Source organism: Limulus polyphemus, unplaced genomic scaffold (assembly GCF_000517525.1).
Source record: "Limulus polyphemus unplaced genomic scaffold, Limulus_polyphemus-2.1.2 Scaffold4480, whole genome shotgun sequence".
NCBI lineage: Eukaryota > Metazoa > Arthropoda > Merostomata > Xiphosura > Limulidae > Limulus > Limulus polyphemus.
The window spans coordinates 67,807-83,199 of NW_013670090.1; the positions used below are offsets into that span (position 1 = coordinate 67,807).

The 15,393-nt window shown below is 32.0% G+C and overlaps 1 protein-coding gene across 1 annotated transcript in view; it reads left to right on the forward strand.

Annotated features, from left to right (window-relative positions):
* LOC106471225 (lysosomal-trafficking regulator-like) overlaps positions 1–15,393 on the forward strand; it is a gene marked incomplete at its 3' end in the record, with an annotated part of 86,667 nt that overhangs the window by 61,566 nt on the left and 9,708 nt on the right. Inside the window, exons 18-23 of the mRNA XM_022399847.1 lie at positions 2,199–2,352; positions 3,443–3,616; positions 6,801–7,082; positions 7,367–7,580; positions 8,970–9,056; positions 10,172–11,920. Of these exons, the coding sequence (XP_022255555.1) occupies positions 2,199–2,352; positions 3,443–3,616; positions 6,801–7,082; positions 7,367–7,580; positions 8,970–9,056; positions 10,172–11,920 (2,660 nt within the window). The remainder of the gene's footprint in view (positions 1–2,198; positions 2,353–3,442; positions 3,617–6,800; positions 7,083–7,366; positions 7,581–8,969; positions 9,057–10,171; positions 11,921–15,393) is intronic.

A 15,393-nucleotide genomic window follows, 5' to 3' on the forward strand; every position in this document is an offset into this window, starting at 1 on the left:
TAAATTTAACAACTTTTATAATACACTCTATAAATCACAACGATTCACAATCTCGATAACTTCGCTCTCGACGAGTACAAAACACACTTTATATTATCCGAAAAACCGTAACTACTGTTCGCTTAACTGTCATACAATCATCATTGTAGGCTTTCTCTGCCAGGCTTATATACTAACAAAGAGGCATCTTCCAATCACACTCGAGCTTCCCTGAAAATTTGAGAAACTCAGTCACGCATGCACTAGCAGCGTCATTTGATTTCTGCTGTCGTAACAGTATTGTTACGTATCTGCTTGTTTGATAATTTCTCGTAAAACTTCTTTCCTAGAAACTTCAGCGATACAAGTCCTTTCTTAATTAAAACTAGTTTATTCTTTCTTGTTACAAACCTTGTAATACACTTAATTTCCACAGTCACTTTAACTTAAACGCACGCTATAATTGACAACGATTCACGCATTTTACTTATGGTCACTACCGCTCACTTGACTCAATTATCTGTCTCTATCTGCTATCCAATTAATTATCTCGCTTTATTTGCCGCGCTTATATACAAGAATAGAGGGCGTCTAGAATGCACTCGCCTCTTCATGAACCTTCTAGACACTTATCACGTGTTACCAGCAGCACGTGACATCTGCTGTCGTAACAGTATATTTATTCGGAATGTTTAGGATACGTAAGATATTAATTCACATTGAAACCAAGTCTGTTAAAGAAAATTAATTCTGTGGAAGTTTTCCTCTTTCATCTGCCAAAGTTCATGGTCTGTCATTGTTTTGTGTGTGTTGGGCAAAGATCTTTGGCTCTTTTGTGGTGTTCTTTTAGAAACTGACTACGTAAACCAAATTTGGATCAAGTTAAGTAAAAAGTATGTTTGGGTGTTCAGTGAATAAACTTAATTGAAATAATTCTTGGAATGTGAGTGTTGGTATTTGTAATGTTCAGTTCCATAAATAGAATAAATATACACTAACTGCCTGTTTGTCATGAAACTAAAAAAATCACCATGGTTGATTAGCTTTTACTGCCTGTTCATTATAGTTGTGATTCCATCTTGTAGAATAGTATAACTTTCAAGAATATACCATCTTTACTGTTTGTGTACTCCATCTACAATATTTATCATTATTTTAAACTGGTTTACATAACTTGAATTTTTGTATAAAATTTACACTAATTCTAATATTGACTTTTTCACTCATAATTACTACAATTCTGTACAGACTATGAAACAGTACAGTTATGTTCCAACTTAAAATCCTTATGGAATGATAAGCACTATAGTAGTACACAACTATAAAACAAGTTGTTTCTTATTTGTATTTAATATTTCATACAACTTAATGTTAAATCAGTCAGATGTTTATCATAATGTGTAAGTTAGCTGACAATTAATGAAATGATGATAATCAAACTGTTTGTTTTTGAGGCAAACTAATTCTATCCCATTATATAAGTGTATAGAACTAATTATACAATGTTTTACTGATATTTTTAGGAATTTCAATGTATTATTAAAATTTTTGATTTAATCCAAACATCTGTCGGTTACTTTCACACTGGTTTTTGAAAGGGGTTTGTTACTCAAGCAGAAGTACATTGCATACAACCACTGCTAAGGTTTGTTATGATTTTGACTAAACTAAATTAGAATGGTGATCATTTCAGGTAACAAATTAAACTTAGCTCTACATGAAAGTTGCTGTTATTGGAACACCACAGTTCTAATTTTTGAACCCTTAAACCTTTTATTAATCCTGTAAATTAAAATTGAAGGTGATTGGACAATTATAGTAACTGAACTGAGTTGTTATAAATAATGGGAAAACATTTATAACTTATAATTTTAGTTTTATTATTTCGCAGTATTGGTTTTGACACTTTCAAACTTCTCTTGTTATTTGACTGGTTGTATAAAACAAAAATTAATAGATTTTTACTGATTTTTAGTTTTAAGGATTACCATTGTCATTAAGTTTGATTGTTTTAAGTCCTTAGATATAAAAATCTTATTAAAAATTCATGAGAAAAACTTGATACATCTTCTTATTGTAGAAATAAAGTAAATGTATTTAGGTTTCAGAAAACAAAATTTGATAATTGTTCTTTTTATTTTAGCAGATATTACTTTAACTAGTATTTTAATTGTGTTCTATAAATTATCTACCAACGTGAGTAAAATATTTTTGAACAGGGTCGTGTCTGAAGACCAGCGCTCATCCCAACAACAGCCGATCCAGAAAGAAGTTATTGCCTTTGTAAGATTAGAACCAACTTGTAAGCATAGTTTGCATATTGCGGTTACCCAGCTAGGGGGAATAGCAGTCTTCATCTTTCTTCTTGCAAGAGTAAGTTTTCAATAATGTTTTGTAGGTTAGTTTATACTACAGAAATTGGCATAAAATAATTTCAAGAAAAGTTGCACATTATTTCACTAGTATTGTGATAGAATTTATCGTTATAAAATAACTATAATCCCAAAATTGTTTAGCAGATATCTTGGCTTTAAGAATGATTGTAAACAGATACATTTTTCTACAGGGTTGATTATATTAAAACAATTTCAAATATGCAAGTTACTTGACAACCACAGCCTAAATAGAATTTTGTTGGAATGGCATGCATCATAACTACATTTTGACATTACTCTGTATTTGGTGGGCAGTATGATGGTAATGTACATTAATTGCTTTGAGGAAGGGAATGTAGTGGCCCTTTCTGAAGTAAAATATTCGTGGATGTTGATTGTTCGGATTGGAAATGTAGAATTTTCAAAAAGGGAAAACACCTTGTACTTAAGAGCTTTGGTAAACAAAGGAATCAACTTTGGAACCATACCCAAGCTGTAACAGATAGAAATCCACGAAGACAAAAGTCAGTGGTAAAAGCCATTTATTGACCTAGGCAACAGTAAGCAACATAATCAAGAAGAATCTCCAAAATATGAGGGCAATAGGATGTGGGTTCACAAAGATAAGGCTTTCCAGTTGTATCTCCCATTCAACTGTCTCGTACCTTAAGCAGCTGGAGAATGAAATTGGTATTTGTGGTATTCTAAGGAGGATGTTCATTTTGACATTACTTGGTATATGATAAGCAATGTAATGCCAATGAAAATTGATTGCTTTTAGAAAGGGTGTGTTACAGTCCTTTCATAAGCAAAATATTTATGCACTTTGATCATAAGGGTGTGTTCAAATGTATTAGTCAAGTTGCTGGATTCATTGCCTATGGAATATGGTATGATCAGTGTGAAATGGGTGCAGGAAACTGTCTGTGTATGCTAAATGAATTATGGAAAGCATAGAATGTAGAGTGGTGTGCTTAGGGCATGACAACTTTATATTTTATTATAGTGTACCCAACCTTTTGTTTAATCAGTGCAACATTTAAGTGTAAAGGTATATCTTGCATTTTATTGTTTATTATTCATTTCAGATGGTCGAGGTTTCTGATGATGAGGCTACACATGCTGCGGCCCTGAAGTTACTTCTTCAAACAGTCTCAAAACATCAATGTTATAGAAAACAGTTTTGTGATATTGATGGAATGCAGCTTCTAAAAAGAGTATTGTCAAGCAGGAAATGTAAAACTGGGTATCTCATGTTGCATGTTAGTATTTCACAGAAATTTCTTATTAACTGTTATGATGTCTCTGAATAATGGTATAAGGGCCAACATGATAAGCTATGTAATAAACTGCCTTATAGAAAAATATTAAAATTAAAATGTAGCGTGTTAGAAGAGTAAAGGAAAGAGATGAAGGCTGGGTTATAAGTTTAAGTAAAAATATTTTTATAACAATCATGAACAGTACACTTGTCTGTGTATGTTTTATCACTGTGAAAGAGAAGGACAAGATTAAAATAAACACTTCCCATACAGAGCTGTAATTGGTGAGGTGGGGGGGGCATCTTTTACCCAGTGTTAGGTAGATAGTCACTAGAGTTACTAAAACAAAATACATATACTCAGAATCAGGGTTCAACCTTTGTAGCAGACACAGGAAGATAGCCCCCATTATGTGTATTTACAGTAAAACAAAATCACTGTAAGCCATCAAAATGTTATCAGTAGAATGAGTGAGGTTCTTACAGTTTCATGTTACTTCACTGTGAGAACTTTTCCACAGGAGTTTGAATAAATACCAGTGTCTACATAAAAGCACAATTTGTTTTGACTTTTAGTTATAAGGAAATATTAACACTTTTGTGTTCAGTATAGTAAATACGATATATATATATAACAATACTTAACTCTCTCAGCACAGGCTTGGTCGAATTGACCGACCACGTGACCACTTTTCACTTGTTAAAGTTTTGATACTACTAACTTTTAATATAGTATGAGTATCTTTACAAAATTTGGCAGACTTTCAGACTTTTTTTTTTAGTGAAGTATTTTAATAAAGATTTGTCTGTGAATATATCAAGCATTTTTTTCTAGTCATGCAGCACGTTACATTAATGTTATAAGTTGTAAAACACTTGGAGAACATACAGCTCACGTTACATTAATGTGATAAGTTGTAAATCACTTAGAGAACATGTAGCTCACGTTACATTAATGTTATAAGTTGTAAAACACTTGGAGAACATACAGCTCACGTTACATTAATGTTATAAGTTGTAAAACACTTGGAGAACATACAGCTCACGTTACATTAATGTAATAAGTTGTAAAACACTTGGAGAATATGTAGCTCACATTACACTAATGTTATAAGTTGTAAAACACTTGGAGAACATGCAGCTCACGTTACATTAATGTTATAAGTTGTAAAACACTCGGAGAACATGCAGATCACGTTACACTAATGTTATAAGTTGTAAATCACTCGGAGAACATGCAGATCACGTTACACTAATGTTATAAGTTGTAAATCACTTGGAGAACATGCAGCTCACGTTACACTAATGTTATAAGTTGTAAAACACTTGGAGAACATGCAGCTCACATTGCACTAATCAATTACATTATGTATGAGCTACAAGCGAGAGTACCCCGTGAAATATTTTATTATATTACTTATTTCACCTAATCTAACTTTAACTCACAAGTTTCTTATTTTTACAATTTAGTCACTTTTGTAACAAATAAAGAATACAAAGAAAAACAAGAAATATATTACTTACCTGGGTATGTTTTTCCATCCACTGTCGATAACATTTAACCCTATTTTTTATATTAATGGTTGTGCTGCACTATATAATTTTTTTTTAAATTAAATAATACATTAAAGAACACAGAATAATAATTTGCAAAAAGCAGACAATGTCCCACAACTGTTGCAATTTTTCTGACTATGCGACAAGAGCTGTTAAAACTCCATCTAAACTTGTTGATGTGTTTCCCACAGGAATCAACCTTGAAATGGAAATGAAATTCACAGTTCTCTTTACTGAAAATAATATGATAATATATGTTTTTTGATAGATGAAAACCTTTGCTTTCTATTGGTTATAAATCATATAGTTTTGAATGGCAGAGAGAACTATTGTAAGTTTCTGAAAGAGAAGATGTGACAGCTGGTCATGGCAGGAGGGGTCTGGTTGTTTATTTCATGGATCTCTAACCAAATAAAATTGAAGGTTATAAGATATTAGCATTGCCTGAGCAGTGACAATATTATAATTGCATTAAATTTCGTACTTCTTGGAGGGGTGGTAAATAAATTGGAGAATATACAATGCCTAGAAAGCAAATGTCACAATTCTCAAGCTAGGGGAAATTCTAGATGTTTCTTTTTAATATTACCTTAAAATAAGAACTCAAAACTTGTATACTATTAAAATATAGAGTATTAGCAATGTTTTTATGCCATATTTAATGGTATACTAAAAAAAGGAAGTTTTAATTACATTTTGAATGTAACTCTCTAGAACCTCTTGATGTGCAGAAACAATGACCGTGACAAGAAGATTAATGACAGTCATACTAGAATGTGTACTTTAGCCAAATTTTAGAATTGATATGTGCTATGTCATTCAATATGGTAATGTGAGATATGCATTTACTGAGTGATTTGTACACCTATTGTGGAGGCTAAAACAATAAAATTATGTATAAACAGATGCTAAAGTTATTTAGAATAAACAGTTGTTTCTTGTTGCAATCTGCAGTCATTCTAGAAAGAATAAAAACGGTAATTTTAGTTTGGATTTATTTCATTTATTATTACTATATGGAGATTGCAAGGTTGGTCAAGTTGACCGAGTCTGTCCAGAGTTACGGTAGCGAAAATAACAAAATGTTAAAGTTTTACTGGAAAAAAAAATGTTTATTAAGGAGATTTTAGGGGTTATGCAAATGAAACTTAAATTTTTAAATGAAGAGTTTTTTTTTAATCTTAACATGAAAAAAATCACCTTTCACTTAGAGCAGTCAACACTTTGATTCAATATATTCACAGACGCATCTTTAGTAAAAATACTTAATTAAAAGATCTGATTTTTAATGTATGAAAGACTTGTAACACTTACTGAAGCTTGAGAAATTTTGTGAAGATACACAAAACATATTAAAAGTTATACTGTGGAAACTCTGGTTACATCAAGGTTACAAGATCAGTCACACTGACTGACCCCATTTGGAAAATGTGAAAAAAAAATCATACCTGTTCCATGGAGGGATGAAAGACTTATTTTTTATAGATATTGGTGCATTATGTTCCTGTACTGTCGCAGGAAGAAGGAATTATTTTAATAGAAAAACAAAATAAATGCCTTTAACTGTGTAAGTACTGAAAGATTCTGATAGTCATGGACAACTCTTGGTATTTTATAATTTTTTGCAGGTTTTTATGAATGCGTGTGTTAATACTCCTGTGACAGAAGTGGAAAGACGTACTGGTTCTGTTGCCATCGATCGACATTCGGATGCTCTCCTAATTGATCCCCAACTTTTTGCTACAGCAATTTCAGTTTGGTCTGTATGGGAGAAAATCGATGCGGATGTGTTGAAAATGTTCTTTGTTGTGATGGAAGTTCTTGTGAGAGAAAAACATCCACACCAGATGTTCAACATCAACCAGATGCTGTCTGTACAAGTTTTTGATAAACTCTTGTTAATGTTGAAGGTAGAAAGCAATCACTTGCAAAGATAGTTAAACTAGTTTAGGTGTGAATATTTAAAAACATCTAATTTGTATATTAAACCTTGGGAGACGTGTATAGTCTATTGTTTGTAGTTTGTTAAAGCATGTTCGTACATTACTTATCAAATATTAAAAGTCAATTCAACATCAAATTTTGAGGCTTAGAAATGCTCATCTTTTCTGAAAGAAAACAGACTTTAGTGTTTGTGTAATGACAGAATGGAATATTGGAACATCTTTATTTTATTTACTCTTTCTCAATACAGGAAAAGTTTATACATCTAGAGAATGGGAATTTATCGGTGGACGTTGTGAATTCAATGACAAGTGTTATTTCTTACTTATTGAAAAGCCCACCAGACTTAGTGTTGCTGACCTCCTTGTGTGACTCCATACTTCTCCTGCACAGAGCTACAAGCACTTATGTCTGCCATGCTAGAGCATCGTTCTATTTCCTTATTTCTCCTCATGCACAATCTCGTAAGTAGATAAAAAATTATCAGCTTCCCATTGTTTCCATTATATAAATCTTGTTGTCTGCAGTTGATCTCTAAAGATTTTATTCGCTTTCTATGAAAGTTTGTTAAGTGTCTAAAATTGACTAAGATCAGCAATGTTAAGACATTTTGTTCTGTAGCAGACCATCATCACTCTTTTCTGAATGTAAAGTAAAAGGTGTTTCAGGATGGATTTCAGCCAATACTAAATTTTGTCAGTCCATCTAGACTCACAACAGAAGACTTTCTGAATTACTGTTTTATGCATTGTTCCAAATTAAACTTAGTGATACTAAATGTTTAAACTGGTGAAGCATTAAATCCTCTTAGAATGAAAAAAAAATGGGATGAAAAAGAATCAACACTTTCCACATGGGCTCGGTCGAATCCACTGACTTTGTAACCATTTTGTACTCGTTACACTTTATATACTATACCTTTTAACATTTGTATGATCTATAAAACATAAGTTATTTTTCAGTAAAACTTTAAATTTTATGTTATTTCCTCTACCCTAACTCTTGTAACCACCAAAAAAAAAAGAAAGAAATTGAAATCTAAATTACACCTTTTTTTTTCATTCTAGAATGACTTCAAATTGTAACATGAAACTACATTTATTTATTCTAAGAAGCTTTAAATTCATAACAGTATACACCTACTTATACTTAAATTTCATTGTTTTATTGTCTTTTAAACTGTGTAAATTAATATTCCTACCATAAAACTTGGAAATCAATTAACAAACGTACACCTCATGTTACCCTGTCGAATTACATAACACGTGGGCTAGTCGAGAGTGTACCTCATAAAAATTTTTTTTTATTATTTTACTTTATCTAGCCTAAAAAGTTTCTAACTTTTACATTTTGATTATTTTTATAATAATAAATTAAGAATAAACATTAAAAACAAGAAATAAAATACATACCTGGGTTTTCTTTTTTTTTCTTGCTGTTGACTGTTGATGATGCTTAACCTTACTTTTTTATACTAAGGGTACTACTGCACTAAATGTTTTATTTCATTAAATAATGCATCAAAGAACACAGAATAATAACATTCAAAAAGCAGACAATGTCCCATAACTATCACAGTTTTTCAACTGTAACAAGAGCCAATAAAATTTCAGCTAAGCTCTGTGTTTCTCGCAGGAATAAAGTTTGACATGGAAGTGAAATAGGCAGTTCTCTGTACAAGATACATTGTAATATGTAATGTCATTTAATAGATTAAAATTGGCTTTCTATTGGTTATAAGTAATATAGTATTAAATGTAAGAGAACTGTTGGCAATTTGTGAAAGAAAAGATGTGCCAAGTGGAGTCTGTTAGCTAATTGTGTTTGCCTAACTGTCTTTTATTTGGATCTAGGATGCATAGTTTCTACAACAGAAGAAAAGAAAGTAGATTTAAAACCTGGTTCAGCTCCTGCTTCTTCAGGTCATGTGGACTTGTGTGGTGAGAAGCCAAAGTTTATTGTTTTAGACTTTTATTTTACCTAAACTTTGGTATTGTTAATAGAATATCCACAGACATTAAAAATTTAAACATGTTTTTTGTGTAAAGCATCATCAACTTGATACATAAGTGGGAAGTAGAGAACAACTAGATGAAAGTTGTGATTAATTATTAGCATGCTTGTGCAGTCTTATGACAGTTGGCAGAGAATGTACCAGGTCTTCCTGTCAATCAGGTTTTGACTATTTCTGGGAGGAGAAAATTTGTCTAGTGGCAGTCTCGAACCTGTAACAAGCTTAAGAAGATGGCTGCACTACATTGATTGCTGTGTTACTTCTTTGTTGTTGTTTTAAGCTGTAATGTGGATCTGTATGTATAGTGCTGACACTGTCATTAGTCATTTCTCCTTTATTTAGTTTCAAAGTGTTAATTACCCTTCTGACTTTAACATGTTTCATGCAGTAAATGTTTTGTATGATAATATGTCTAGTGGATGAATAAGTGTTAAGTTGTACAGGTTTATATGAACTAAGAACCAATCAGTATTGCAATTAATCCAACTGAAAACTTCTGGGGGTGTCTGCTCTGTATTTTAATAAAAAAAATAAGTGATTTGACACAATTGTTTTGGTCAGTGGGTGTTATAAGAAGCAAAGACATAGTTAGTCAATATGATGCAATATGTGAGCCTCAGTGGTAGTGAGCAATATAAACAAAATATGAAGATTAAAGAGCATTATTACAGAGTATACTTTGAGTTTTTTTATATTTGTGAAACCGCATACAAATTGAACTAAAAATTCTCTTTAGATTCTCCTAATTTTTCCTTCATGTCTTGAGAAATTATATAAACATTCATCTATTTACCCCCCCCCTTTTTTTCTTGTTCTTTGTTGGTTCTGAACCACTCAGTAATCTGGAAGTTAGTTATTTACCTGTAGATATCTCTCTCTTTTTTTTTACATACATTGTCAACCTCTAAGGATGTGTTTTTTACTTCTGTTATATTTCACTTCCTTCTTTTTTTTGTAGTACGGGAAGTGTTGCTATATTAAATTTTGTGAATGAAAACAAATGAATATGGGCACATAAATACTTTGATACTATATTTTCAGATGTAGAAGAAGGAGACATAAATGCTAAGGTAGGTGAAAGAAGTAGCAACTTTGTTACAAATTCATCTGAACCTGTGCAGTTAACAAGTTCGAGTGAGCATTTATCAACAGTTTGTGGTACTGTCCAGTCTAAGAAGCAGAGGAAAGCCCTTACAAACTTGAGAATAAAACAAGGTTCCAGTGGAATGGAAACATACAAAGAACATGAAGTTTATCAAGAACAAATAATCCAGAAACATGGAAAATGCCACCAGGAACAAACTCAACATGACACTAGAAAAGAGGACCATCAGAAGGATGTGATGCAAGACACTAAAAGTGAATGCTATCAGGAACAAACTCAACATGACACTAGAAAAGAGGACTATCAGAAGGATGTGATACAAGACACTAAAAGTGAATGCCATCAGGAACAAACTCAACATGACACTAGAAAAGAGGACTATCAGAAGGATGTGATACAAGACACTAAAAACGAATGCTATGAGGAATACATTTCAGATGATCAAGAAAATATTTCAGAAGATTCTGAACAGGAAGGTTATCAGGGGCAGGTGATGCAAGGCTCTGAACAGGAAGGTTATCAGGGGCAGGTGATGCAAGGCTCTGAACAGGAAGGTTATCAGGGGCAGGTGACGCAAGGCTCTGAACAGGAAGGTGATCAGGGGCAGTTGATGCAAGGGTCTGAACAGGAAAGTGATCAGGGGCAGGTGACACAAGATCCAGAAAAGAGAAGTTACCAAGAAATTACAAATAAAGATTCTCTGTCAGAAGCTCATGATGATCGAACAACACAGCACTGTGAAATGGATAGTCCTCAAGATCATGGAGTATCAGTATCTAGGCTTGAGAATTATCAAGTTGATCAGTATGAAAATGATGAGAAATGGAAATTGGAAAAAGGGGGTTACAATGAAATGATAAATTGGTATTGTGAAGCAGAAGGTGAAGATGTTCAGGGTCAGAGTAACAGTCAAATTCAACAGCCTGAAGACTGGGTTAGTGAGCAATTTAAAGATGAAACCAACAAATCTCTTGGGGCAGACCTACATTTAGAGGTCAAAGAAGTTTCTAATTTGGACAGATCTTGTCGGAAGGCTTCTGATAATACGTCTCTTGAAGATGTCATACAAGATAAAAGTTCTGCTTCAGAAATTACCCAAGATTTAAAGTTTGATTCTTTTTTTACTGCTACTTGGCTAGATAATAAAAATAATAATCATTTGATAGATGATGGAACATTTGGAACAAGCTCTCTGTCTGCAGTAATTGACACAGATGATTTACTTATTGACCCAGTTAGTTTCAAAGAACAGAGTCCTAAGGACGATAATGACATGCGTGAAGATCAGTTTTTTACGAAGATCGAGTCAAAGCTATTAAAAGACTGTGAAATTAAGACTGATGACATGAAAGTCTTTTGTACAAAAGGCACTGAAAGAGAAGGAAATGGAAATCCTGAAAACTCCGTGTTGTTAGAAAAGTCCAAAAAAAAGTGTGAAACACATGAAACGGATGAGAAGTCTATCACTACGCTACTAAATGAATTTACTGATTTAATGGTCGCTGAAAACAACTGGACATTAATTCAGAGTGATATGATAAAGAATGAAGATGACCACATGTCTATAGGATCTAGTGTAGAGATAATTTCTGAACCTGAACAGGACCAAACTGAAGAATGGGAAGTAATTTCAGATGTGGAAGAGAATGGATTTGATTTTGACAGCCTTACAGCTGTGTGTGTAGGTAAGTTTGTTATGCTAAAAATATAATCAGAATATTAAGATTTATGTCATAACTGTAAATACTTTTAGAGGATTAGGAAAGCAGCCACTAGTGTTGATATATTAAGAGGTTTAGGTATGTTAGTTTTATTGATATCTTAAGTTCAGGTAAGTTGCTAGTTGTGTTGCAGTTTTAACTCTTTTCCATACTATAACTTTTAATGTTTTCCCTATCTTCATGAAATCTCACAAGCTTTCAGTAAAAATTATAGGTCTCTTGTACACTAGAAATCAGATTTTTTAGTTGAGTATTTTTACTAAAGATTTGTCCCATGAATATATGGAGTGTTGACTAGTTTCAAGTGCAAAGTAATGTTGAAGTTAAGATTTAAAATATTCATTTGAACATTTTCCAAGTTTTGTTTGCATAATTTCTAAAACCTCCTAAATAAATATCAAGCTTTTTTTTTAAGTAAGGCTTCATATTTTATCTGTAATTTTCTCCACCTTAACTCTTATACCAGTGGTTCCCAACTTGGGGTCCCAGGACCCCTGAGGGGCCGCGTAGGTAATACCGTCTCATTAAACAAGTAAGTTTTTTAATACTGACGTTCTTTTTAACTGCACACTCAGTTATATCTTTTTTATTTGATAGTGAAAAGTGGGAGAACGAGTTAATTATTAGTTAATAAAAACAGTTTGTTGGGTAGGTGGAATCTTTCAAAACATGGGGTCTGTGGGGGAAAAAATGATGATAAAAGGGGTCCTCGGTGGGGCAAAGGTTGGGAACCACTGCTCTATACAGACTCCCATGATTTTACCACCCTTGTAACCACCATAAAAAAATATGAAATATATCTAAATTACCTTTATACTTAATTTTATTGTCCTTTAAACTTTGTCTAACTAATAAGCCTCCCATAAAAGTTGTAAATTACTTGTAACTTTTTACAACAAGATTACTAAAAATTGATAAATTAAAAAGGGGGAATAGGGATTGTCAAAAAACACAAAAACAAGATAGGCAGCTTAAAGTGAAAATGCAATTACAAAAAAAGTAAACAAATGAGTTTACAGTTTGAGACTTTGTATTGACATTATTTCCTCAAGCTACAAATTCCTATTTTGATTCCATGTCTAAAACCTGTAATATTTTTGGACAATCCCTATTTCCTCTTTTTAAATTAACAATTTTAAAAAATCTTATATCCTTATTTTGTTTTATGTCCATCATGGACATACGTCTGTATAATACCAATACTGTTTTAATTCAAACAGTTTGTTTTATGAAATACATAGTAGGTGTATAATAATGGTTGGAGATGGCTTGAATGGGTAATGAAGAAAAACTTTAATGTAAGTTTAACATAACAGCAAATGTACAACGTTTCGACAAGGTTTTTTCATCATCAGGTGTATGATGTTCTCTCTGAAAACAGTGACGATCTTTGGATTGGCTTCATGCAGATTGCTGGTTATTTCTCGTGATATCATTGATAGTGGTACTGCATGTATATGATCACTATATTGCATGGTGACTAACATACCACATGTTGTGTATATGCTTGTAATATTTATATATATCATATATGACAATAATGATCTAAGTTTCTAAATCTTCTGCCTTTGATAACTTACCTACCACCCCTTTCTGAAGTATGGAGTTTAACATGAAGTGATAATACTACTAGGTAGTCAGATAAATTTAAAATCTACCCTACACAATGAACAGTGATGTATCTAATACTATAAAACACTGCCTGTCTGTGTCTCCCAGTCACACAATGATGTCATAGCAACTTATTATGTAATTTAAGTAGTTTGGCTTCCTGTCAATTAGAACTGAGTAGTCTGACTGATAAAAAAATCTAAGATATATTTGGAATAAAATGGACAAAAAATTGCACCCTTCTTTGGAATTTGTAAAAATATCTTTGTTAAATTGTCGAGTTATGCCAGAAAGGATGTAAATATACTGAAGTAGACATTTTGTACAACCTATAAAAAGTTTTTAAAAAAGGTCTAATGTTACGTCGTAGAATAATATTAGAAGATTATTTATTGATAGTATTAAGTGCGGTAAGGTTTAGCTCTAATTGAACTCAAGCAAAAAATGTACTCAAGTTAGTGTTAATTTATCTCTATCAAATATAGACTGTACTTAATAAAGGCTTAATCAATATTAGGACTAAGACAACTGGACTTGTAGATTTCAGTGTCTGTGATTAGAATTATTTAGTATTACTCTACAAATCCTGTATTTAAAGAAGTACTGTTACAATAAAGTTACTAAATTGGCTGCAAATGTTTTGCAGGTCTCTGCTAGTTTAGTAATATTGCCCAGGTTTTATTACACTAATCACACCTATTTTTGCTGTAGGCTGGTTGAACAATATTAAACAAGGAACAAATTGATCCTTATTATGAATCACTACTGTGGTTAACGATATTGAATGATTCTGAGTTGTACATTTTAGTTACTTTTATAATAAAGAAATATATATATATATATATAACAAGAAATGCAGTACTTACCTTTGGCCTCTTCTTGTTTTGCCTGTAACTTGCCAATGAAATTTAAGCCTAATTTTCTATACTAATGGTATTTGTACACTAAATCTTTATTTACTTAAGTACATATAATAACACAGAATAATAACACAAAACAAACAATGTCCTATAACTATCAAAATTTAACTGGCTTTCTAACTATGGCATTAGAGCCTTAAAATAATTCCCAAAGCTTCTGAATATGAAAACCAAAAGAGAAACATTCAAACTGAAGACAAAATAGACAGTAGTTTGTACTGAAAATGACATAATTTAACCATCTCACCATAGATATTATTTTTCTGTGCATGTTATGAAGTTTGTGTGTTAAATGCAAAATTTAATTAAACTATTTTATTATCCTGGTATACAAATAAACTTGGCTTAAAACATAGTTAATAAATCAAATTTAAATGTTATATACGTTTTACGTTCATAATTTTTTAAGGCAATATTAAAAAACAAATACCCAATTCCCCTAGTATGACTATTGTGACATTTGCTCTCTAGGTATCTCTTTTTCTCTAATTTATTTACGACCTCTCCAAGAAGTATGAAATTTAATGTAAATTACTCGTTATAATGTTATCTCTCGTGGAAGGCATAGCTTTTATAGCCTTCAATCTTATCTGATTACAGAGCCATAAACTAGAAAATTGGACCCCTCTTGCTGTGCCTACCTTTTACATCTTTTTTTATCACAAATTGCCAATTGTTCCCCCTGATGTTTAATACTATAGTATTATGTTATGATGTTTTCTGTAGAGAGAATTGTCTACTTCCCTTGCAGTTCAAATCTACAGGAAAAACATTGAGTTTAAGTGAATTTTTTTAATGGCTTTTATTGCATAGTTAGAAAGCCAGGAAAATTGTGATAGTTATAGGACATTATCTGATTTTTGCATGTTATTACTCTGTTCTTTGGTGCATTATTTAATTAAATAA